Below are 27,423 nucleotides of genomic sequence, written 5' to 3' on the forward strand. Positions count from 1 at the left end.
TCACCTCAATTTCCTCATCTGTCAAATGAGCTGGAGAAAGAAATGGCAAACCACTCTAGTATCTGTGCCACAAAAACCCCAAATGGGGTCACAAAGATTCAGACAAAACTAAATCAACTAAAACTAAAACAATGTCATTATTATTAACCTACATGGGGCAGGTAGCTAGAGATGGGGCTTACAGTCAAGTCTTCCTGACTCCCCGTTTGGGATTTGAACATACTACAGCTCAATTGTTCAGGACACATTTCAGAAATAATGTAAGGCAGAATATAATTGAGCTCCAAAGTAAATGAGAGACAAATTACTGCCTTTAGAACGCCAGATTAATGAAATATCACAGTGGACTTTGGGTTGGACCTTAAAGGCCTAGAAGGATTTGGGGAAGTGGAGGAGGAGATCATTCCTAAGGAAGCTAGAATAAAAGCATCGTGACAGGACACAGGGAAGAACCTGACCTAACCACTACATTGTAGAGAAGGGAGGATAGTAATTAATCCTTTTCCCCCCATAATTTATCATCTCTGTTCCCAAAATCCAATCCCTCCTGGCCAAACAATTTTCTGAAATATTAAACCTCCCACAAAATGGATAAAAGCAAGAAGACATTCTTTGTTATACTCCATGAACATGGCTTTAAAAAACCATTGACATGAAGACAAGTGGATCATATTTTTAAATGTACAGATGCAAAAAGAGTCCTTCCTCTAATGGAATTTAAATCTAATTTAGCAGGTACCAGCTGAATCCAATTCAATTAAGCACCTGGTAATATTAGGTCATAGGAGAGCTAGGTGGCAGTGGATAAGATACTGAGCTTGCAATCAGGAAGACTCATTTTCCTGAATTTAAAACTGGCCTCAGAGTCTGATTATCTGCGTGATCCTGGGCAACTCACTTAACTCTATTTGCCTCAGTTTCCTCATCTGTCAGATGAGCTGGAGAAAGAAATGGCAAACCATTCTCATATCCTTATGAAGAAAACCCCAAATGGTATCATGAAGAGTTGGACAGGACTAATAGTATATTTTTTTAAGAATTAGGTCTTATACTAAAAAGGGAAGGGTTGAAAATAAAAAGACAATATTAAAAATATTCCTGCCCTCAGATAGCTTATAAAAAGTCAAACATGAAAAAATAAAATAAAATAAAAAGAGTCAAACATGGTTGAAACAACTCAACACCACAAAGTTAGATCTTAGAACAGCTAGTGAGGGAAAGTAGACAGAGTGCCACTCTGGCATTAGGAAGATCTGAATTAAAAGTTGGCCTTAGACACTAGCTGTGTAACCCCAGATAAGTCATTTAACCCTGATTGCCTCATCTGGAAAATGAACTAGAGAAGGAAACAGCAAACCACTACAGTATTTTTAACAAGAAAATTCCCAAATAGAGTCATGAGTAGGACAGGAATTAATAGACCCCCCCCCAAAAAAAAGCAAAAGGTCAGAAGGATTGTGAATGAAAAGACAGTATTTTTTTTAAAAATAGCCCTAGCCTTCAGAAAACTTACTTTCTGTTGACAGAACTGACATTAGTGAGGAATCAGATGCGAATCCAGAAAATAATAATACATATTATATAAAAAGCATAAGTACGGTGCCATGGTGAGATCCTAGAGGGAAGTCATTATCAATGGGTGGAAATTGAGGAAGACTTCCTGGAAATGACAGCCTTTGAGTTGGGCTTTGAAGTATGGATTCAGCAAGTGAAGAAGGGAAGGGAGACTCAGGATAGGGAACGTTTCTGGGAAGCATGAATGCCCAGAGCATGTGTAGGGATGTGTAGGAAGCAGAGCAGTATCATTTGTTTGTCTGGGGGACAGATTCCTTGGGAAAGAGCAATGTGAGATAAACTTGGAAACAAAGGGTACCATCACATTACAGAAGTTCTAGGCCAGAGTCTGAACTTGACTTGGTAGAAAATGAGAAGCCAATGAAGATTTTTAAGCAGAGAAGTGACAGGAACAGGTTAAGGAGTACGAAAAAAATATTTTAACAGTGTAATTAATGTATGAGAGGCTTTAGGGTACTGTGAAAAGAGTGCTGGATTTGATGTCCGGGGACCTGGGTTCACAATTTCTTACTAGTCCTGGGACCTCCAAAGCACTCTGGGCCTCAGTTTCCTCATTTGTAAAATGAAAGGATTGGATTAGATGACCTCTAAAGTCCTTTCCAACTGTGATCCTATAAAGGATGAATTGGAAGGGAAAGAGAATGGAGACAGGAATAGATGTTAGGTGTCTATTGCAATTGTAGGAGGTAGAGGTTAACCAAAGTCTTTTATAGGGTGGTGGCAGTGGGAAGTTATCAGAGGGGTAGGAAGGGAGCTTGGGGATGAGGGGTGGGGAGAGGGATCAGGCAATCCAAGAATGAAGTGGAGTGGGTTAAAGCCCCTGTGCCATGCCAATCAGTAGTAGGATCAGCCTGAGAAAGAAGGGGAGACCCAGTCTTTTTTTTCTTTTTTAATGTGATCGAGGTAGATTTGATGGGATTAAGGCAAACTGAAAAAACATGAGAGATTGGTGTCAAGGAATAAAATATAAGCCCATGGTTTCAAACATAGGAAACTAGAGAAAACATTTGATGGCACAGAAAAATCAGAAGAAACAATTTTAGGGAAAAGATAAGTTTGGTTTGGGGAATGTTGAATTTGAAGTATTTGAGGGTCATCCGTGGAGAGAATTCCTCTAGGCAGTTGGCAAAGTAGCTCCAAAGTGAAGAGGAGAGGAAATAAAGAATTTAAAGTCTTTTGCATAGAGGTAGTAGTTGAAACTATGGGGTTAATGAGATTGCTAAAGGAGACAGTGAAAACAGAAACAAGGCACAATTGCTACACTTTAGGATGGTAAGAGGAGGAAGAACTGGCAAAAGAAGCAGAGAAGGAATAGTGAGAGAAGTAGAAGAACCAAGACAATATGGTATCACTAAAGCCAAGGAAAGAGGAACTATCTATCCATCAGAGCCTTTGGCATACAGTGGTCCTGACTTTTATCTTGCCCCACCTTACTTAAATCCAATTCATTTACTAGTTAAGACATCACTCTACAGAAGTCAGATGTCTTTAGTCCTCTTCAAAAAGTGAAGCATGAACCACCTTTGGCATAGGTGCAAGCAGTATACCCAGGGCAACCCTGAAGAATAGGGCCTTCAAACCACTTTGTAATTCATGTTGTGCTAATGATATAAGTAATTAAGATAAATTCTGTACAGCTGGAGAGTGAATTAATTAGTTACTCTACCGACTCACAGATGGATATTAACAATCACTCCATCTAATAGCTTCCTTTTTTTAACTAATTATCCTTGTTAACTGGGTGCTAAAGTCAATTGTTTCTAAGCTGTTGAAGGAAGTTAAATTTTTACACCTTCTAAATTTCAGAGCTCTGGGGAAAAGCTCCAAGCACCCCCACCTTAGTTTCAGAGTGGCCAAAAATATCAAATGCAATGAATTTCAATCTTTAATTAAGACTTAGATTCTTTAGTGGTCCCACTCTTCAACTTCTTCCTCTCCATCCATTTCTGAGATAATGATTCAAAGGTGCAAACAGTGTTATTGTGAGGTTCTTTTCTTTTGAATTGACATCATCTATTATCACCGAAAATGTAAAGAAATTGTGATATTAAAAAACCTTAAGATAGAATTTTTTAATGTTTTGAACAATAACACATGTATAATTCAATTGAATTGCTTGTCAACTCTGGGAGGGGAGGAGGGAAGAGGAGAGGAAGACAACATGAATCATGTAACTTTGGAAAACATGTGTAGGTTTGTTATTGGAATAAAACAAAGATAGAATTTAATTTAAAAAAACTAAGCTGAGATTTTGGAAGACCACTTCCTTAGAGGAATCTGAGGATTATCATTATTATTAATGCTAATAATAATGGCTATCATAAAAATAACCAACAACTTGCTAACTTCGGGTCTGAACCCATTAGTGCCTGCTCCATTCGTGGCATTAAATTGTATCTAGCATCTCAGCTTTGTGACTAAGTGGAAAATAACAACCATAATGATATAGATCTGCTCTCTGGCTCTCAAACTTATCTTTTCATACCAGTATTCTTCCATTTATGCTATTTGGCTGTGAAGATGCAATAACAGGATATCAGAAGAATCATAATTGCAGGGAACCTAAAGGGCAATCAATGAAGAGGCTCCCAAAGGGCATAAGTAGGCTATAACATATCCAATAATGACATGTGTAATGACATGTGTGTGCAAGAAATGATGTAAAAACTATCCACTTGGAAATGGATGATTGGAACAGGAGGTAGATGAATCATGCTGTGAGGTCAGTTTGTCCAGATGACAAGATGTGGGGAAGAAGAGCAATGAGGCTGGAAATAAAAGTCATGCTCATACTTCAAACTGGTTGGGTGACTATAGGCAGGAAAAGTCACTTGCTGTACCTCAGTTTTCTCATCTGTAAAATGGGGATAAGAAAATATACCTGTTTCACAGAGTTGTTGAGAGGATCAGGTGAGTGTCCAGACTCAATCATTAAGCTACTGACCCCTCAGTTTCTTCATATGGAGGTAATTAATGATACCTAACCCACCCCCAGGGTTATTATGAGTATCAAATGAGAAAATATTTGCAAAATGACTTGCATACCTCAATGCTCAAAGTAAATACTAACTATTATAATGTATGGGAAAGGTTTTCCAAATCTTAAAGTAATATATTTTATTTTAGAGATAGCTAGGTGGCACAGTGGAATGAGTATGCTGGGCCTGGAGTCAGAAAGATCTGAGATCAAATCTAGCCTCAGACACTTATTTAGCTGTGTGATCCTAGGCAAGCCATCCAATCTGTTTGCCTCAGTTTCTTTCATGGTAAAATGGGGATTAATAATATCACCTATTTCATAACGTTATTATGAGGATCAAATGAGATATATTTGTAAAAAGCACTTAGCATGCTGTCTGACATAAAGTAGAGGCTAAATACTTATTCCTCCTATATAAATGGGAGCTATTATCATTGATCATTGGATTTAAAACTAGAAGGGTCTATAAAAATCATTTGCTCTAACCTCCACTTTACAAATGGGGAAACTAACCATGGGAAAATTAAATTATTTACCCAAGACCATATAGGTAGTAGGTAACAACTGGAACTGGATCCAGCCCTTTTCACTACACAATGGAAGAAGTTAAACTTCTAAGATTATAGAATTACAGCTAGAAGGGATCTTTGAGGTCTTCAGTTTTTGACAATGAATAAAAAGAGGCATGAGGAGATTATATGACTTGTCCAAGGTCACACTATCAAATTCAGATATATTTTGCCTCTATTCATCTATTTCTGACACCCTTCCCATCTATTTTTATTTTCCTTCTCATTAGAAACAGCTGCAACAAAGGGTTAACAAAAATGCTTAATTTAAGGCAAATGGTTTGACAGAAAATTGGGTCAAAGAAAGGGCAGCTATGATCCCCAGAAAATGTTAAAAGGTCTAGAGGACGATGTCAGGGAATGGGTACATCCTCTGGAGACAGGTGAAGGCCAGGAAGGCTTGGGCAAAGTCAGGATAGCATAGTTTGAATACCCCAAGGAGGAATTTGGATTAACAGAGGAGATAAGGAATTAGATGAGAGTTTTGTGTTTTGTAAAAATTGAATCTCTGTTTTGATATAGTTTTATTTTACTTTTCCTTTTAGTTACCTAATGAAACTATTTTTTTAAAAACTCAGTCTTTCTATTTCTTAAATTCTGAAGAGGAGAATAGGCCACATCCAATTGGGGAAAACTAGGGGATCTGGTCCAAGTGTTTGCTTATGCTGGTGATAGTCTGATAAATGTTTAACAACAAGCTGGGGGGGAAGGGGGGAATATTTTTTTTTAACTCTTACCTTCCCAATCCATACTAAGTATCCATGCCAAGGCCGAAGAGCAATAGGGATAGACAATTAGGGTTAAGAAACTTGCTTGGGGTCATATAGGTAAGAGTGTCTTACCTATATGGTATTGGGGGTGTGGGGCAAGGGAATCTTTTGTGTTTAATCTGCATTGTTAACATTTTCTCTTATCACTTTAAGTCTAGACAATCAACAAAACATTGTTTTGTAATTTTTGTAATTCTTTTTTGTAATTTGTAATTTGTAATGCCAGATTTGTAATACCAGAGGGATTTCCACTAAAATTTTAACAATTGACTTTCTAGAGGGTTTAGTCTATTCTCTCACCAGCGTATTTATGAGAATTTCAAGCACTATTCTCAACAGCAGAAATGGACTACTAGGGAATGGACTACTAGGGAAAGGCAAAGACAAAAAAGATTTCCCCTTTCCAGAGAACGGTTTTCAGTCCCCAGTCCGACATATTTTCAGCATCTGAAATTCAATACAAGGAACAATGGACATATAAAAGTAATTATTGCTATATGGAATATAGCCATCCTGGAATGTGATGGTATGCTTCCATCCATCCATCCACAAATATCTGATTGGAAGAACAGAAATCTACTTAAAGAATGCCTGGATTCTGTGTTATCTCAGGACTCTAACAACTGTCCTGTGTCAGTAATTTCCAGTGGAACGTATCTCTGTGAAAACCACAAATTTTAACGTTTTCATAATTCTATTTTGATTCATTTGGAATCAACTAGGTACTCAATTAATGCCCCCAGATAACCACATTTCTGCACTGAAGTCTTAGCAGTATTTAAATGTTATTTGGCTTCAAAAAAGCTATTGATTCTGCAGTAGTGAGTTTTGATTGAGTTTAGATTTTAATTGTGATACAGAAGCTAGAGTAACAAATAATGGGTTTTATACAGATTTTTATTTCCATTCTAGTGGTTAAGTTCAAAAGGGGTTCCCCATACCCATATACATCTACTCCACTCCAAGAAGAAAGAAAGAAGGATGGAAGGAAGAAGGAAGAACTAGGAGAGGGAATATTTCTTCCCAGTAGGTCCTTTCTTCATAGAAGTATATTGATCTATGTCTTTAATATTTTCTAGATATTTTATTATTTCATTGAGTATACTCATCAATGCTATCTTCTTTTTTAAACCCTTACCTACCTTCTATCTTAGAATCAATATTGTTTTTTGGTTTCAAGGCAGAAGAGCAGTAGGGACTAGGCAATGGGGATTAAGTGATTTGCCTAAGGTCATACAGTTAGGAAGTGTCTGAGAGCACATTTGAACCCAGGACTTACCATCTTTAGGCCTGGATCTCTATCCACTGAGCCATCTAGTTGCCCTCTTCCCAGTGCTATCTTAAATAAAATCAGAATTATTCCTGATATCAAAAATTAGATCTAGGCACAAAGTTGGCAGATGGAATGCTGAGGTGGGGGGAGAACTAGTCATCTGCTTTAGCAGGAACATAGCATGTGAAGAAAGGGAATAATGTTAAGACTAGATGGTTATGTAGACTTAAACAAGACTTGGCAACTGATTGGATAAGTGGAGCAAGTGATAGAGCAATGGAGGAAGAGTCAAGGCTGATTCTAAGGTTTTGAACCTGAATGATGAGTGTAAAACCATTTTTTTTTAAGAATCAATTTCCCATAGTCCCTCATGTCTTAGGGATCTGAGGTAGACTTCAATGATCTGGGCCTTCCAGAAATCTCCTCTGCAATAGGCAGGTTTTCAGAACAGCTTCCTTGGCCTGAGTTTTCTGTAACTTTAAGTCCTTCCCATCTCGTTGGAGATGGACAAGGAACATCCTTTTTTTTTTAATATTTATTTGGAATATTTTTCCATAGTTACATGATTCATTTTCTCTCTCTCCCTTCTTCCCTCCCCCCAGCTGACAAGTAATTCCACTGAATTATATTCTCAAAACCTATTTCCATATTGTTCATATTTGTAATAGAGTGATCTTTTAAAACCAAAATCCACATTCCTGTACCCATATAAACAAATGATAAATCATATTTTTCTTTTGCATTTCTACTCCCACAGCTCTTTCTCTCCATCTGGATAGAATTCGTTCTCATAAATCCCTCGGGATTGTCCTGGATCATCGAGGATCATTCTTAATAGAAACAGAATAGGGGAGTTAGGTAGTACAGTGAATAAGCACCAGACTTGTATTCAAATGTGACATCAGATACTGCCTAGCTGTGAGACCCTGGGCAAGTCACTTCACTCAGATTGCCTAGTCTTTGCCACTCTTCTGTCTACAACTGATACTAAGGAGGTAAGGGTTTAAAAAAGAAGTAGAAAAGTTGAGAAGAGGAGAGGGAAGGATGGATGAGTTCAGTCCAGTACCAAACTAAGTACTACCGTATACAGTAGACACCAGAATGAGCCAACGAAAATTTCAAAGCAGGGGAGTGACAATGTCAAACCTGCCCCCGGGTACTTTTTCCAGGGAACAAGCCCTTCCCTTTTTTTTTCTGAGTTGCAGGCTTCTAGGTACTCAAATGCCTTATAATTTTTAATCCATGACCAAAGTTCCAAGAAACAACACTGGGAAGAATACACCAGAATTTTGTAAAAAGGAGAAGCGGGAACTGTTTCTCGCCCCGCCCCCTTGCTCCAGGAAGAAATTTCAAGTCGCCGAGAGCCCCCTCCTGGCTTCTCTCCGCTGCTCCATTTCCTTCTCCTCCATTTCTAACTTCCTCAATGCTCCCCTCCTAGGTCCTTCTTAAAGACACTCATTGCGCGGGCGCAAACATCTCATCGATTTCCCACCCCTTTTTTTATCCTCGATGACTCCTCCTCCTCCGAACGGGGTCACGTCAAAAAACGTGCTGATGCGGGCGCAGGCCCCGCCTCCTCCGTCTGTCAGAGCCCGGGGGTCGCCATTGTTACCGCATCTGACTTCTTTACTTTTTTGAAACTGATGCCTGGCTCCTTGTCTGGGGGCCGTAGTCCCTCACCTTTAAAGAAGTTTCCGCCCCACCACCCGGCGTCCATAGGCAGAGGTGGGGGAAGCCCCGGGCTGGGGCTCCAGCCCATTCCACCATGAGCAAACGGAAGGCGCCGCAGGAGACCCTCAACGCGGGCATCACGGACTTCCTGACAGGTCAGACAATGTGGCGAGCCTCTCTGCCCCCCTTTTCTTCCCTCTTCCTCCTCCTCTACTTTCCCTATCTTTCCTGGCACAACTTGCACCCTCCGACCCAGAAAGGGAGTCCTGCAAAAGCCAAGTTTACCCTGATTGGCTTCCTCTAAAAGCCAGTTGCTTTATTATCGTCATTAACATAATGCTGTTAATTAACCTCCTTATATTTTGGGGGAAGCTGGGCATCAAGGGGGCTCTGGCCTAGAGCGCTGGCCTGGGAGGAGCTCATTCAAGAAGAAGGCGGGGCAAGGTGCTTCTACCTGCCCGCCTGATCTCCAGTTTCCTCATCCGATACTGACGCTGCTGATCTCAGCGGAGTAGCTTTGAAGAAAGTACCTTGTTGACTTCTAAAGTACTATTTAGAAATGTTTTGGCCTGTTGAGTACAAATAGCCATAGGTTGAATCAAGAGACCTGAGTTCAAGTTCTGTTTCAGATAGATGCCTACTGGGTGACCCCTGGCAAGTCATTTGAATAAATAATAATGATGATGGCGATAATAGGTAGCATTTTTTTTTGGCTCTTTAATATTTGCAAAATGCATTACAAATTAATTTTATCCTCGTGACAACCCTAGGAAGTAGAAGCTATTTATGATCCCTATTTTAAGGATGGAAAAACTGAAGCAGATAGAAGTTTAGTGACTTGCAAGAGTCTGAGGCTGGATTTGAACTTAGCTGTAGTACCTGACTCCAGGTCTAGCACCCTTCCCGTTTTGTCATCTAGATGTTTACCTTTCTGAAACTCCACTTCCTTAACCTGTATAACACTGGGATAATGTCTGTCTTTCTGCTTTGTGGGTAAATGTTTTGCAAATAAAAATGTTATTTTTTTATTAATTGCTTTTCAAAGGTTACTTGATTGATGCCCTCCTTCCAAGGCCATCAACTTGGCCTGGATCTGTTCTGCTACAAACAGCAGTTGATATGAGTCAGTAGGAATAGTATAGATATTTTGCAGGAATTCCAGTTGCTACATTTGTGCTTACCTTATACTTCTTGTTGCTTTTCCAGAGCTTGCAAACTATGAGAGGAATGTGAACCAAGCAATCCATAAATACAATGCTTACAGGTAGGACAGTCCTGTGGTTTCTGGTTACACTTGGTCTCAGAATACTTGAGCAGAGTTTTGTCATGTAAATTAGTGGTAATTTAAATGAGCAGAGTTGATTGAGTATTATTGGGACCATCTTCCTGGAACCTGAGGCCAAATATTCCTGGTTGACTATTCCTGGATAAAACATAGCCAGAGCCTTTTAGGATTAACTGTCATTTACTTTATGCTACTAAAATCATATTGAGTCTTTTAATCCATAATTCAGTGCAAGAGATGTGATCTTGGAGAATAGAGATGTAAATAGTGATGAAAATAAGATTAAAAAAACTCATAGTTCTAAAATTCTTCTAATCTACTTCTTGGAGTCTGCAACTTTCACTGTCTTGTCCATTTGTAGAATAGGGCTATGACAGCTGCTAATCAATTTTGACTTACTTGAGAAATTTACGTTATAAGACTATGACAATCATGTCAGAGGTGAAAGCATAGCCAGGTTCATTTCCCATTACTTATGAAGCACTTTACAAGTACTAACTCAGTTGAATTCCTGTGTGCTCAACCATTGTAGTCAGCGAGTTCTGACACAATGATATCAAAGAATACAACAAAGGACTCAAAAGTTGACAGTAATCTGTTTTCACATGATATAGGAAATTCAGAATTATGTAAGAATTGCCTAAATTTTTCAAAAATTTTTCCTAGAGCTTTCTTTGCCTTAATTAGACATCTAAGAGCAGTGTTGACATGACAAGTCAAAACAATATTGTATACTAGAGCCTCTATCTACCACTATAATCATGTATACAGTCAAAGCTTTTCATTAACTATAGAGAATGAAAAAATGTCATTGAATTCTGCACATAGCAGAATATTATCAGTGATGCCCTATTAGAGAAGTTACAGTACAAATCAAGAAGTCTAGTTTTTTCTATGGTAGAATAACAGAGTAAAGCTCTATTTATAAAAATAAGGTTCTGGGAAATCTTTCTGGATAGAAATCTGGTTTTATTGTGACAGAGAAATCATAGGGCCAGAGGTCTGCAGTTTACCCAGTTGAATCTGTGACCCCAAATAGCAAAATACACACACTTTAATAGTTTCATGCCTGTCCCCAATTCCCCCACTTCAAGAGGTCTTGGAGACCATTTCTGGACCTCCTGGTCTCCATACTTCTTACATGAATTGGCTTGGTATGAAGTACAGTAGGAATTCACACACTTAAGGATTAACATAGTGTAGCAATGGGAGATAAAGATTGCAAGAGAATGATTGACAGAGCTTGAGACTCAGCATATTCCTGAGCTTGGTTGAGTCAGAACTCCTAGGAACAGATTACCAACTGTCAGTTTAGAGCTGCAAGAAGGAGAAAGGTGTGTGGCTGAGATATCTTGGAAATCCATCCAACAACTGGCCTTGAAGATTTACTGGCTGTGGTAAGAGAATATCTCCAGTCTTCCTGGTGGACAGCCAGACTGGGGAAAAGATCTCTACCTTGCTGGGACATCTGAGGACATCAGCTGGACTCCTATACTTAACACACCAAGGACTCTTTGTGAGATTCTGGTTCCCTGTTGGACTTACCCTTAGGAAATTTATGTATTTAGTTAGGACATTTAGATGGTGGGTTTAATTAGTGGAAAAAACAATTAGATATCACCCTTTCCCATTTTTCTTCCCCCATTCATTCCTTCTCTGTTAATAAATTCAATTTTATTTATATATATTTATATATTTTATTTATATATATTTATATATAATTTCCCTTGTGTTTAGCCCTCTTATTTCCCCTCTTCCTAAAATATCTAAAAAAAAATAGTAACTTATGATTACTATAACACAGACACTTAAAATTAACAATACACACGTTTGAAATTATAACTCAGGTATTATCCTGGGACTATGTTTATTAATCTGCTTACATACACAGACTCTTGCTTGGGACTATATTCTTACTACAAATCATACAGTTACACATTACCAAACTAAAGGGATTCTTAACCTAATACAGATGAGGGGCTGCTTAAATATCCATCTTACATATTAAAAGCACCAAGAGACTTACTGTTGACAATGCATATGGTTTTTGAGCAATTTTAACGTTTTCATTTAACAATAGAGTTACTATTAAGTGACAAGACTAAATTTTGCAGTGAAGTTCTAAACCAGTGATGGTGAACCTATGGCCTGGGTGCCAAAGATGGTATACAGAGCACTGTTTGTGGGCATGTAGCCAGTATGGTCCCCACCCCACCCCAGAGAGTTTGTTACTAGAAAGGCAGAGGGGTCTCTGGCAGAGCTGCTCCCCTCCCCTTCTCAACAATGCCTGATGACATTTTTTCACATCCCCCACCCCTCTGCCCAGCACCCCAATGGAAACACACAGCGGGTAAGGTGGGCAGTGCACAGGTGGCAGAGCTGGAGGGAAGCAGAGCGCTCTGGCCACTCCCCTCCCCCTCTCTACACTCATTGAGGACATTCCTTACTTCTCCCATCCCTCCGCCCAGCAATCCAATGGGAGCACTTCCTCCCTCCCCCATGTAGGGTAAGGGGGACAGGGTGCACCCAGTACATGGTAGGGAGTGCATGACACGTGGTCTGAGGAGGCGGGATCCAACACTCCATCTCTTAAAGGTACACCATCAATGTTCTAGAACATCCTTAGTCTGTTACCTAACACATTCACTGAACTGGATGAATATAGAATAGTTCTCCAAAGTAGTGTCATCTCTAAATGTGACTTTGGGTATTGTACCTATGCAGATAGACATAGCAGTGGAAGTTCAACAGGTGGTTGGTGCATCAGATCTGAGAGTTGTAAAAGTTCTCTTTTGAGATAGAAATTATATTCTTTTGGTATAAGTTGAAGGTAGATGTTTCAGTGTATCTTAATTTCCTAATAGAAAAGCTTAAAATCTAATTGTTGTTTTTCTGTTTTTATTTTTAAAGAAAAGCAGCTTCAGTAATAGCCAAATACCCAACCAAAATAAAGAGTGGAGCAGAAGCAAAGAAACTGGTAAGATTCAAAAATCAATTAAAATAAATATCCTAATTCTTATCATATCCAGATAATAAACTAAAAATCATCCCTTTTCTTAAAATAACTCTTAATGTGTCATCCAGCCTGCTGAAACTACTAAAAAAAAACAAAAATTAATTTAAAAAAATTTTTAATTAAAAATACTAAAAAACTTTCTAAAAATCTCCTATGGAGTGGATAATAGTATACTATAAGGGTCAGCCACCCAGCAGGGACTTGTTTTTGTATGGTCCAAGAGCTGAACTAACAGTTTTTACATTTTTAAATACAATACATATTAAAAACAATTTTTAATTTAAAAAAATTTTTAATGTAAATAATATTATTAGCTCTTGAATCATACAAAAGTAATTAGCGGCTCCCTCATATTCTATAGTGCATCAAGTCAAAAAAAGTTTCAAATCTTACAGTGTTTACCAGTTAAGCCACCATGAACAAAGGAACTTAATTTCCTTAGTTTTTGTCCTCATTTCTAAAAGGAAAATAATAATACTTGTAGTACCTATCTCACATAAGCTCAAATGAGATAATGTAATATAAAACATTTTGCAAGCCTTAAATTATTATGTAAATGTCAGATAAACTTATCACTCCTACTCCCACTACTTCCACATACCTATTGATCTACAGTCTAAAGATCAAATCTGAACTAAAAACCAATTTCCCTTTTCATTGTTGTTTTGAGAGTTCTTAAGCTTTTATTGTGTGATGAGTATATTTGATGGCATTCATGTGTTTAGAAAATTTTAGAATTTTTAAAGCATGAGTAATTTTCCTTCATAGCACCTAATGTTAGGATGGAAAACATTTTGCCCATGAATATTGCTTTATTCATGTAATTCCTCTTTTATTCATGCCACTTTTACTTCACATCTACCATAGAGTACTTCTTCCTCACAAAAACACAAACCATTGTATTCTCCCTTTATTGACAACTCAAAGCTCCTACATATGAAAGTGGGTTGTCATCAATATTCTTTTCCCTAGATAGAAGGCAGCACGGTGGAAGGGATAAAGAATTCAGTGTCAGAGGACCGAGGTTAGAAATCTGGCTATTTCACTTAATTACCTGCACAACAGGTAATTTAACAAATCGTTTAACCTCAGTTTCCTCATCAGTAAAATGTGGGAATTGGACTAGGTGGCCACCGAGGTCCTTCCTAACTATTTGTTTATTTTAGTAAACCCTTACCTTCCATCTTAGAATCAATGCTGTGCATTAGTTCCAAGACAGAAGAGTGTAAGGGCTAGGCAATGGGGGTTAAACAACTTACCCAGGGTCACACAGGCTAGCTAGCTCTATTTTGATTATCCCTTGAATACATTGGCATGTATAATGATAACCTCATTGTGCACCTAAAGCTTTCCACTTCTTTGCCAAGAAATTTCATCATCTAATCCTCTGATATTTGTTACTTCACTTTATATAAATCTTCCCTAGTTCCTCTGAATTCCTTACATTTGTCATTTCTTAAAGCACAGTGACACTGTTTCATTTTTCTAACAGTTTGTTAAGCTGTTTCTCACTTTGTTTCCAGCAATTTGATAGCTCCTTCAAAAATACTATGTGTTCATGTAACTTCTCTCTCAGTCTTTTACCTCCTTGTAGTTTAATTCCTTTAGTGGTTTCATTGGGTCAGAGGGTATATACGGTTTATTTCCAAATTGTTTCCCACAATAGTACACCAGTTCACAGTTCACTACAATGGTGTACCTCTTTTCTTTAGTTTTCTTATTTTCCTTTACTTAATTCTTACTTTCTTTCCTAGTAATAATTCTAGGACAAAAGGAGGACTAGGCAAACAAAGTTAAATGACTTGCCCAAGATCATATGGCTAGGAAATGTCTAAGGCCAGATTTGAACCTCCCAAATACAGGACTGGCTTTCTATCCACTGTACTACTTAGCTTCCTCTGCCTGTTTTCTTAAAACCCCTTCAATATTTACCATTTTCAATGTAATGGCAGAGAGGCAAAACATCAGAATTGTAAAAATTTGCCTTCCTCTTGCAATTAGTGATTTAGAACATTTTTTCATGAGTTGATGCTTTGCATTTCTTTTGAAAATTATTGATCATGTCCTTCGCTTATTATTTGAAATTAGCATATTTTTAGTTTTAAGAGGGGGGAAAATCTATATCCTGTTATAGAAAGTCAGAGGTCTTGAATTTCTCTTTTCCCCATTTCTCACTTTTTTACTTTCAGCCTTTAATTTTTTTGTTCATTGTAACTTGAGCATGCCTCCAATGAGCTTGAGAAATTTATTATTTAATTCAGGAGAATCACTCCATTTTCAATAGTTCTGTGATTTGATGCATATTTAAATATCCCCTTAGAGAGGATACTTTTAATTTGGGCACTTTTATCTTCCTTATTTCAAAATTTGCCATGTGATAATGGCTTATCAATTTTTTATTTTTTATTTTACTCTTAGTTAATGTAATAGTCTTTAAAGGTTTCATATTATATTATGTGTTTTGCTTGGCGCATACTCAAGGCCTAGTAAATGCTTATCAATAAATCTTTATTTCCAATTTAGGATGGAGTAGGAGCAAAAATTGCTGAGAAGATTGATGAGTTTTTATCTACTGGAAAATTACGTAAACTAGAAAAGGTAAATTCTTCATTTGATTTGCTTATTTCATTATAACTTTTTGTCCTTTTATGATGCATTCAGAATTAGTAATGTCTTGTAAAAATATTAATGATTACTAAGGGAAAGAGGTATTACTTACAGTGAAATCCATTAAGAACATCATTAGGGAAGAAGCTGGGTAGCTCAGTGGATTGAAAATCAGGCCTAGAGTCAGGAGGTGCTAGGTTCCAATCTGACCTCAAACACTTCATAGCCATGTAACCCTGGACAAGTGTTACTTAACCCCCATTCCCTAATCCTTACCACTCTTCTGCCTTGAAACTAATACATAGTATTGATTCTAAGGCAGAAGGTAAGGGTTTATTAAAAAAAGGAACATCATTATATTTTAAAATTTTTTACCATTCCAATAAAACATTCACTTTTTACTGTTTAAGAGATGGTTTCAGCTGCTATGATCAAATGAGTTCTCTATATTCTCATTGTTGTTCCAGAGGAGAGAGAATATAAGAAATCGATAAGTGAAGAACTATATTTACCTCAGATAATTTTGCAACTTTATTTCAGTCTTGTAATAATTTTGTAGCTTTATCTCTTCTGATTTTGTTAGGTGTAAACTCTTATATTGAATTGGATAAATTGAAAATGGGAAATCTTTAGAGGGGTTTGGTTTAGAAAGTTTCCTACTAAATATTTTCTCTCTGCATATCTAAAATTGTCACCTGAAATGGCTGTGCATGTCTGTTGACTGACTGGTGACTTAAATGAAATCATATTAGTTATTAAGATAGTCCAAATTCACACATGCCTTTTTTCTTTTTCTTCTTTGAAGATTAGGCAGGATGATACAAGTTCATCCATCAATTTCCTGACACGAGTTAGTGGTATTGGGTAAGATATGCATTTGAAATTACACTACAATAGTTTATTTTTGTTTAGTAGATCATTTTGGAACTGGACAAAGTAAAATATAAGAATGATATATTAAAATAGAAATGCCCATTGTATATCTGACATCTTTACAGAAAGAATGAAGTATTTTTCCAGATTTCAAAAGACAAAACTTATCTACTTTTAATAGACATCTTACTAAAATACTAAAAAAATTTTTTCAATAGTGTACATTTACTATACATATACTGAGTAGTTTAATCTTGTCTTGATGACTATACTTCTAGATGCATCATCTTCAAGGAAGTGGCAGTGTAAGAGAGAAGAAAGAATACTGAACTGGCTTAAAATCCAGCTTTGCTCTTTATTTCCTGTGTGGTCTTAGGGAAATCACTTTACCTCTCCAATCATCAGTGTCCTCATCTGTTAAATGAATTTATAATGAACAAAACTGGATGACTTCTATATTCCCTTCTAGCTCTAAATCTATGATCCAAGAAGCATCTAATTAAGGAGTACTTAACTTGGAATCCATTAACTTAGTTGTTTCCTTTCTTAGTGTGTATATGATTGGTTTCATTTGTATTTTATTTTGTTTTATACATTTAAAAAATTATTCAGAGAAGTCAATAGGCTTTACCAGCTTGCCAAAGGGAGACAAAATAAGTTAAGAACTTCTGATCTAGTTCAGACCTGTCAATTTCTAGATGAGAAAAATGAATTTAATAGAGATACAGTGATATACATACACAAAGCCATCTAACTAGTAGACTCAGACTGGAATCCTTTCTGATGTTTTTATATTACCTTTTTTTTTTTTAGTTACTAGACAATAGTGGTGCCCTTAAGGCCTATTATAGTGTAATGCTATCTTCCTCCCCATTAAATGACTCCAGTGTATTATATATTTATAATTCTTGTGTCTACTTTCTTATTTCCCTTTTCTCCTCTTTACTGTCTGTTCCACCCAAACTGGACTACAGGGTATTCCTGCAGTCAACATTCTAGTCTTTTGCCTTTATCTATTCACACAAGTATCTCCATATGCCTGAAATATACTCCCTATTTCAGAGTCCTTATCTTCCTTCAAAGCTTTACTTGGATGCTACTTCTTCCATTAAGCCTTCCCTAAACCATTTTCAACCCTCTGAAACTTTAGTGAACTCTCCTTCTCCATATTTCCCTGTAGAATTTTGATCTCTACCTTTCCTCTTCCCTCTTTACTTTGTATTGTACTTACCTGCATATACATTGTATCCCTGCACAGAAATATAAGCTCCTTAAGGGCAGAGGGTATTCATTTTCTTATCCACCTAACTCCTAATACTGTGCCTTGCACATAGAAGATGCTTATTAAATATTTGTTGAGTTGAGCTGAATTTCTTCCTCCTGCTATCCACTGTCACTTCTTCAGTTGAATAGGTTAATCTCTGTTGTATCTAATACAGGATAGGGGCTTGCTAGGAGTATAGACTTTGTGATAGCTGGTCTATCATAAACCTTTTTCAATTCTAGGTTCACAACAGTATTACTTATGATTGAAATTACTAGAGTATATGACAAATTATTGTAATAACACTATTATTATAGTGCTTTATTATTATGATTTAATAGCAACTCTTAGGTTAAGTTGTTTTTAAGGACATGGAACTATATAGCATTCTTTTTAAAGGCCATGAAGCTTTCACTTTTCTATGTAATTGATGGTTTCTTTTCTTTGTAGGCCATCTGCTGCAAGAAAGTTTGTAGATGAAGGAATTAAAACATTGGAAGGTAAGTAGAAACTAAGTCATTAGTTGTAAGCTAAATTTTTTTAAAAATGTGTATTAATTTTGTTAAATATTTCCCAATTAAAAATTTTTTACAATCATTTTTCAAAATTTGAGTTCTAATTTCTCTCTCTCTCTCTTGTCCCACCCCCTCCTTAGAAGGCAAGCAGTTTGATATGTTAAAATTAATTGTGTTTGAGACTGAAATATGTTAATTAAGTGGTTGCCAGGGATTTAATTTCTAAATCCCAAAATGAATTACTAAAGTAAATGGAATTTATGGTAGTTCATTTACAATAGAGGGAAGATATTAAGGAATGAGAGAGAAGGAGAGAGAGAGAAAGAGATAAAGCTCTGGCTTCCTCTGATACCAGTTAGAAATTCTAAGCTCCAACCAGGGGAAGAGAGTCTCAAAACAATGCCTCCAGAAAGCAGGGTCACTAAGTCAGCCTTTTCACTCACCAATGGTGACAGTCTAAATGTAAAAAAGTCTGGGTGTCTGTCTTCCAGTTTCTCCTCCAAGTCAGAGAGCTCTTGGATCTCCTTGAATTGCATATCCTCTTCTGGCCTCTATGGTCCTTTATTTAAAGATCTTTTTCTCTTGTGTCACCTCCCCTAAATTTCACATCTACCAATTATAGCAGATGCTTTTCTCCAGGACTGCCCACTCTTTAGTTCACACCTTCTTTGGTTAGATTATACCTTTTGTAGTTACTTAACACCTTTTTGTAGTTAAAATGGGTAGATCTACTTAAAATACTGAGTTATCACCTTTTGGGGATTAAAATCTAAAAATAGATTGTGGATTACAATTCAGTCTTCCCAATAAAGGAAGAGCTAAGTACCTTCATTGGTACAATCAGGGAATTGCAATTTAATTTTTACAATATAGGAAGAGCTAAGTATCTTCATTGTTACAATCAGGAGATAGCTAAATCCAGTCTTCACAGATACCAGTTATACATGTGTAGTCATGTAAAACATTTCCATATTAGCCATGTTGAAAAAGAAAATAATGAAAATAAAAATTTTTTTAATATGCTTCCATCTGCATTCAGAATTCACAAGTTCTCTCCAGAGGTGGAGAGCATTTTTAATTATAGGTCCTTTGGAATTGCTTTGTATTATTTTCTTGATCAGAGTAGAAAGCTAAATTTAGTATTAGGAAAGGCCATTGATATTATAAGGAATCTGAAAAACTTATCACTTGTATATATAAGTGATAGACTAAAGCTCTACTATACAAGACTTACGTTGTAGTATATGAGCTTATAACTCACAGGAAAGAAACTCATTTGGCAGTAAAACTTACTATCCAACATAATTTCTATTCACATATTTTAAGGCTAGAAAATAATTGTTTCTTTTTCAAACTTTATTACAGGAAATGACATTTTATAATATTTTTGTACTCATTTTTAAGGTTGTAAATCACATTTTCAGGATCACTAAACCTTTACAAGTCACTATAGAATTACAATTTATATGTGAAGAAAGGCTCTATAAAAAGTGTTGTTATGGGAAAAATTACTTCTTCTGGAAAGTAATCCCAAATTTGTTTATATCAGAATAATGAATTTAGAAGCCAAGCCAAATGAAATAATTGTAAAGCTTTTTTAAAACTTTATGTAGGGGGAAGCTGGGTAACTCAATGGATTGAGAGCCAGGCCTAGAGATAGGAGGTCCTAGCTGTGTGACCCTGAGCAAGTCACTTAACCCCCATTGCCTAGCCCTTACCACTCTTCTGCCTTGGAACCAATACACAGTATCCAAGACAGAAGGTAGGATTTTAAAAAACAACAACAAAAAAAAACCTTCATGTAGATACTCGCTAAATATGATGTGTATCTTTTCATACTTTTCAAGGATATAATTTACCTTGGTTCAAGGACACACAACTGTTTTCCACAATACTTTTCCGCTCACTAATTTGAATGTAATGATGGTTTATATCCACATTTCCATTTCATTTTTAACTGTTTAAATACTGATTGAGTGCCCATTAATACCTGTTCCTAAGGGTTTAAAAATGAAGGTAGGTATGAGAAATTATTGTTCAGTCATTTTTCAGTAATGTCTGATTTTTCATGGCCCCATTTGGGGGAGTTTTGGCAAAGAGACTGGACTGGTTTGCCATTTCCTTTTCTAGTTCATTTTACAGATGAAAAAACTAAGGTAACAAGGCTAAGTGACTTACAAGGATCACACAGCTATTGTCTGAGGCCAGAATTGAACCAAGGATCTTCCATCTCCAGGGCTGGCTCTCTATCCACTGAGCCACTTAGCTGGCCCAGACAGTGATTCTTGAGTAGTTTTAGTAGAATAGTGAGTGAGTTGTTGGGGATTTTAAAGAAGGAAATGGGTACAGATCATCTATTCATAGAGTTTCATAGTGAAGAAAGGAGAGTGATTAGAACAAGATGCAAACAACATTTGCTTTTTTCTTTTTAAAGATAAAGAAGTCTGAACATGTTCAAGGCAAGAGGCAATAAATAAAACCACGGTGGCTGTTCTTTTCTCCATCCTTTCTAATTCCTTTTGAAAATTCTGAAATTCCTTTTACTCATTCATTCTTTTCATTCAGTGCTGCATATAGTCATGATTTTGTAGTTTTGTGCATATATGTTTTTTTCCTCATGGTGCACATGAAAACTCAACTACATGATGTGAGCACCTTGAATCTTTGATTGTTTGCCATGTTGATTTTCTTTTGGCGATTTGAAGGTGCTTAATTTTTCCCATTATATTTTTCTCTTGCATCCTTTTATCCTTCAGATTAGGGGTTTATCAATTAGCTTTTGAATCACATTAATATTGCTACATTTTGCAGTTTTAATTAAGAGCCTATGTTACAAGTTTAAAAAATGTTATATCGAACCTGTGTTTCTTATGTGAAGACATACAACTGACCATTCCACATGTTTATCCCAGGAGATAAGAAATGACTTCCAGTACATGTTTAATGTAGTACTGTCCTATACTGTGTGAAGTAAATTATTTAGGGGACTTTGCTCCCAAGTACAGAGTCTAGCCCTGATGTGTCCTGGTGCAGCCAGCATCAGCATCCTCTAGCATCAATGTGCCAGAGGCAGCTTAACTGTCACCATGAAAAGTCAGACAGCATGACATTTGAAAACCACTAGCCAAGGAAAGGGAGGTAGAGTGGACAGGGTTTTTTAAGGAAGGGTGAAAAGCCCAGTGGCTTTCTTGGCTCTCTTCCTTACCTGTCACAGGGCTGGCTTATTCTCTCTGGCAGTGGCTTATCTTAGCTCTTGATCTTTGATGAGCCTCTGCAGCATAGCCTTAGTAAGCCAAATGGAGAATCAGATCTAGAAAGGTTTTTGCTCTCTAACTTTCTCTTTTCTCTCTCTCTCTCTCTCTCTCTCTCTCTCTCTCTCTCTCTCTCTCTCTCTCTCTCTCTCTCTCTCTCTCTCTCTATATATATATATATATATATATATATATATATATATATGTATATGTACATATACATATATATATTATTATAATATAGTATTATATGCAATAAATGCTTATAAATCTAGTGATGAGCCTCTGGATCAAAATTTTATATGTAATAATACTCTAACCTGGGGAATTAGCCTAACACTTTGCTAATTTCATGAAATTATGTTATAAAACTTGAATGTAGCAAATGCAAATTCATTATTAGATCAGTAGTTTGAAGTATATGGTAGTGATTCTATTTCATTATTTTTCTATTTAATTTCTTTTCTGATAAGCTTTTGAAAGATCATCTTAATAAACTAATATTTTGGTTAGTTCTTATTTAAAACTAAATATAAATTTTCTTCTATTTCCTATATAGATCTTAGGAAAAATGAAAACAAATTGAATCATCATCAGCGAATTGGACTAAGGTAAGACATTACCTTTTTTGTTGATACTTGAAATTTGAAGGCCAATTCCAGGATTGTTCTTTGAGACATCAATAAAGTCCCTTCAGAGTTAGTAGAACTCAATAATTTTTCATTGCCAAAATGCCTAGTATTATTACTATGCTATTATTTTCTGGTATTTTCATATATTATATATATATATATATATATATATATATATATATATATATATATATATATATATAAGAATATAAACATAAATTTACATGCTTCAAAAGATTCATGATTTAAACAAGCATAAGAGCCCCTTAATGCCTTTTGGTAATGAATCTCCCTGAATTTAGATTGGTCTTAGAGTGACAGTGTCTTTTGCCACATTGACACTTGAAGCCTTTCCAGCTTAAGAGGATCTGCCAGAGCTTCCAATCCATTAGAACAACCTTCAGGAATCCTTAGCAACTTCCATACTTTGTTGAGTCATTAGAGAAGGGCTTTCATTGGAGGATATATGTGCATTTTATGTATATTTTATATATATGAATATATTCTCAAATATGTGTTACCCTCTACTAAAATCCTTCTCTGATATCTTATAGCATTGATTCTCAAATGCAATTCTTTGACATTTCCTTTGTTCACTTTCGGTATCAGTGATGACATTGTAAGTTTGTTATCCAAGAACCAAATTGAGTTTAGAAAGGTTTATCATTAGCTTGACTACATAATTCAGGCACAGTAATTCTAGGTAAGACTGATCACTTAATTGGAGTACCTAACTCAGAAAGACAAATAACAAGTCTTACAAAATACTATGTTAATGGATACAGGTTGGGTTGACAAGACATAAATATAAAAAGTTTAATAGCAATATGGGAAGGAGAGAAATTATAGTTACTCAAATATTTAGCAATTTACAGCTCATGTTTACAGCTCTTTACATTTTATAAAACATTTTCCCTAAAATAATCTTACTAGATGCATAATGTAATTAATATCTCCAGAAGCTTTGAAAAGGTTAAAGTTAGTGGGAGAGACAGTACTTGAACCCCAAAGTTCTCTGATTCCAAGTTCAGTGCTCTTTCAATCGTTGTCTTGGAAGATTATCTTCTCCTAAATCCAATGACTGAATCTTAGTCCATATCTTCTTGGGCTTTTTGCATCTTTTGACACTTGACTATCCTGTTCTCTTAGATGATTTTTCCTCTCTTGGCTTCTTTGACAGTACTGTCTTTTAGTTTTCTCCCTAACCAATGCTAAGTTAGTTCCCAAGTCCTTCCAATGTTCATTTGGAACATCTGTTATATTTATCTCCTCCACATCACTTATTCAGTCACCACCCTCGTTCAGGATATCATCACCTCTCATCTGAACTCTTCTGATAGCCTTTTTAATTGAATTCTGCTTCCAAGTTCCCTCTTCTCTAGTCTGAACTCTGTACATTTACCAGAATAATTTTCCCAAGTCATAGTTATCTAGAGTAAAATATAAAGTTCTTAGCCTGACTGCAAGCCATCCCACAGTCTAGGCCAACCCACTTTTCCAGACTTTTTCCGTATTACTCTCCTTCACCAATTCTATATTTCAAGTCCAGTTCCAAGCTGTTTTTACCATGAACTTAATATTTATGTCTCTTGTCTCCATGCATTTATTCAAGCAGTCTATCTATATACCTTGTATATAGCAGGCACTTAATAAGTGTTTTGTGATTTGAATTAATTACAACTATATTATCACACTGTACGAGAAATAGGGTGATCTAGAAAGGGAACTGGTATTTGAGTCATGTAAAAAAAATTATGGCTGAGACTGAATGTATAATTAATTTAGGTTGCCAAGGATTTTATTTATAAAAAATCCTAATAAAAAACCAAATAATAAAATACCCAAGTCAGCTGCCAAATTTTATGGTGATTTAATTGTTATAGTAGAGAAGATTAAGAAGAATGGAGAAGGAAAGGGTGAAGGATTCTCCCCCTGCCTGGCTGGTACTGGGAGGGAAGATTAAAAGATTTAGAAAGTAAGGGTTTGGAGTGTGAAAGAGGAAGGAATCAACCTGAACTCCAAAAAGGGGCTCAGCTGAGATGCCTGAACCTGAATCAGGTCAAGAACAAAACTCACCACCAAAACCCAGACAATAACTGCCACCACTCCCAAGATGTCAGAATGCCTAGCACGTTGCCAGCTAGAGTCGCCTCTCCAGGGAAAGAGGAAGAGGCAGGAAGTGACATGCCTTGTATGGACATTTTTTACATCACTTTTCTGCATCTCATCTGTACCAATGAGGACTTAGCTTGACTTAGGACAGCCCAGAGGTCTGTCCTTTTTTTGCATATGTCTGTTGAAGGCCATCTCCTCAGATAATTAAATCTTGAGTTTGATGCAGACCTTCAAAATCTTGTTAAACTGAGTAGGGTGGAGAATGTAGTTTCCAAGACCTGATTCTGTTATTCCAAGTATCTTCATTGTTACTGATCAGGAAATAGCTAAATCAGATCTTCTAAAGAATGGTCTGATTATGGATTTGAGTCTATGTGACCTTGAGCAAGTTATTTCACCATCTGAACCTTTCTTCATCTGTAAAATGGGAAAAGTAATTCTTATACTATCTACATCACAAGATTGTTGTAAAGAAAATAAAAAACTTAAATCACTATATAAATATTAACTGTTTTTATAAGCATTAGTAATTAAATTTTTATTGGTTCTATATAATTTTAGAAAGGCTTAATTTTATGTTTATACTTGGTATAAAAAGTAGGACCTGGGGTTTTTTTTTTTTGGTAAGGATGCTTTCTTTTACCAATAGCATTTAGTAATTTTCCATAAGTTTTCTGAAGTTATATGGTCCCAAATTGTCTCCTTCCCTCTCGCTTCCTGGAACTGATAAGCAATTTGATGTGGGTAATACACAAAACATATCTCCATATTGTTCATTTTTATAAGAGAATACTCATATAAAGCCAAAAGCCCCAAAATAAAAGCCCAAATAAACTAAAGTGAAAATTCATTTGCTTTGATCTACATTTCAACTCCAGTGGTTCTTTCTCTGGAGATGGATATCATTCTTTATCATAAGCCCCTCAGAAGGAACTGTTTTTTAGAAAGTAGCATTTTCCCCTTCATGGAAAAGGGGTATTTTCTACTGTATTACTTCTGACTGTATAATACTCGATTTTAGAATATTCTTTCATTCCTATATCTAAATATATCCATAATTTTAGATACATATTCATGTATCTTCCTAGGTTTTCTTCCAGAAAGAGATCACTGTTGTTTGTTCATTGCTTTCCAAGCTTTTTATCCAACAATCAAAATATCCTATAGAACCTGGTTGTTTTGAGGGAGCATATTAATTCACTGATGCCTTTGTAAAGCCAATTGCCATAACAAATGAATACAGATAGAGAGGAAAATGTATACAGCTTCAGGAAAATAGCTATAACTCTGTATTACCAGCAGAGAGCAGTCTAATTTGTAAACAAAACTCACTGACTTGAATTCATTTATTTCTCTCATTCTTAAAAAGTCTGAACATAATTTACTTATCAAGTGTAGATAAAGTTTTCAGAATTCTTACAGCTCTTCAGGATTTGACTCCGTCTTTAGGAGTTGATTTTAAGAAATAAATTGCTATTACATAATGAATGAAGCTTAATTTTGCAAGATTAGATTTCTGAAAAGTTTTAATGGGAGGCCATTTACTTTAAGTGTTTAATTTTAAACACAATTGCAGTTCACTGTTTTTAATTCTTTTTTTTCTTGTAGATATTTTGATGATTTTGAGAAGAGAATTCCCAGGGAGGAGATGTTGCAAATGCAAGTAAGAGATTCCTTTATTGTGTTTGGTGTTAAGGGGAAAATGACTAAAGTAAAGCAAGGAATTTTTAGAATTTTGATTGCCTTTTTTCCTTCTTGTTTAGGACATTGTATTGAATGAAGTTAAAAAAGTTGATCCAAAATATATTGCCACAGTCTGTGGAAGTTTCCGACGAGGTGAGTGATTCCCAGTCCTGTGATGTTATATAAGGATAATTGGATTTCCCTATTGGGGCTAATATTGTGAATCCCTGCAAAGTCATTAGAACCCTGTAGTATTGGCTTGAAAAAAATGTATAGTTGTTTCTAGTTGGTTAGAATCTGTATTGGTTAGAATCGAGGAACACTTAACTTGTTTTTGTTGTAGGATGATATTGTAGTAGCTTTCTCTGAATCTCTGAAAATAATCTTAGGAAACTGATCTGACCACATTCAGCCACTTTTACCTAAGAAGCAGAAGTTAGGTAGTCAGAAATGCTTTGGGCAACTGCAATAAGAACCTACTGTAGGATAAGTCAGAAGAATAATACCATGCCTTCCTTCTCTTAGAGTTAAAACTTAGATTCAACAGTTAAGAGAAGGGGCTAGAAATATTAACATTGGGAAAAAGAGATCTTTATTTCTTTCCCTGGTACCCAGTTGGGAGGGAATATGAATATATGAAGGGTGTTACCATTTCTAGTTAGGCATCTGGTCAGGAGCCCATTTAACAGAATTATTTGCTTGTCATTATCCAGGAAAGAATTCTGCCTTCATTCTCTTATTCTGTGGAGTTATGAACTTTAAAATGAAATACTGTGAGCACCCATTGACTAGAATTCTCAATGGTTTTAAATTTGGTGGGCATGGAGTGAATTCAGTATTTTTGGGAGAAGAAGCAAAGTGCAGGAAAGCAAGCTGATATGAAGAAATTATTTTTAAAAGCAATGTCTAGGATCTGTCCTAGAATCAGCCCATATTCAATCTAATCTCTTCCTTGTTTACAGTACTGGACAAAGATCATTCATTGATGTTTAGGATGAAGATTCTCAGTCACCAAAAAATCTTATGTTCACAATGCTGTACTTACCAGGACAGGAAAGTGTACCAATATATTTATGAAAAGTTTCCAATCATAAGGTTTGAACAAGGGTTTTCTGATTAATATTAACTTATCCAAAATACATGAATATCCCAGGTAATTAAGAATTTCCATTTTGAGCTTAAACCATAGATGCATTTTCTAATACATTGAAATAATAGTTGTTTGTATAAAAAACTAGTACTAGTTATTGTATCCCAGATTCTGCTGGCAACATCAGTATATCTGAATAGTTAGACAGTTTAGAGCTTTTAATTTGCCCTGAATATGAATAACATTGAAATAGA

The 27,423-nt window shown here is 36.0% G+C and overlaps 1 protein-coding gene across 2 annotated transcripts in view; it reads left to right on the forward strand.

Annotated features, from left to right (window-relative positions):
* Positions 1 to 8,632: 8,632 nt before the first annotated feature.
* Positions 8,633 to 27,423, forward strand: part of POLB (DNA polymerase beta) — a 31,852-nt gene continuing 13,061 nt past the window's right edge. Inside the window, exons 1-9 of one of the 2 annotated variants that reach the window (XM_001373067.4) lie at positions 8,633 to 8,993; positions 10,045 to 10,102; positions 13,034 to 13,100; positions 15,663 to 15,737; positions 16,552 to 16,610; positions 18,334 to 18,383; positions 22,209 to 22,260; positions 26,005 to 26,059; positions 26,160 to 26,232. In XM_001373067.4, the coding sequence (XP_001373104.1) occupies positions 8,933 to 8,993; positions 10,045 to 10,102; positions 13,034 to 13,100; positions 15,663 to 15,737; positions 16,552 to 16,610; positions 18,334 to 18,383; positions 22,209 to 22,260; positions 26,005 to 26,059; positions 26,160 to 26,232 (550 nt within the window). In that variant the 5' untranslated portion in view covers positions 8,633 to 8,932. The remainder of the gene's footprint in view (positions 8,994 to 10,044; positions 10,103 to 13,033; positions 13,101 to 15,662; positions 15,738 to 16,551; positions 16,611 to 18,333; positions 18,384 to 22,208; positions 22,261 to 26,004; positions 26,060 to 26,159; positions 26,233 to 27,423) is intronic. The other variant, XM_007476397.3, reaches the window with a different exon arrangement.

The sequence above is a fragment of the Monodelphis domestica genome, chromosome 1 (genome assembly GCF_027887165.1).
Source record: "Monodelphis domestica isolate mMonDom1 chromosome 1, mMonDom1.pri, whole genome shotgun sequence".
In the NCBI taxonomy this organism is placed as follows: Eukaryota; Metazoa; Chordata; class Mammalia; order Didelphimorphia; family Didelphidae; genus Monodelphis; species Monodelphis domestica.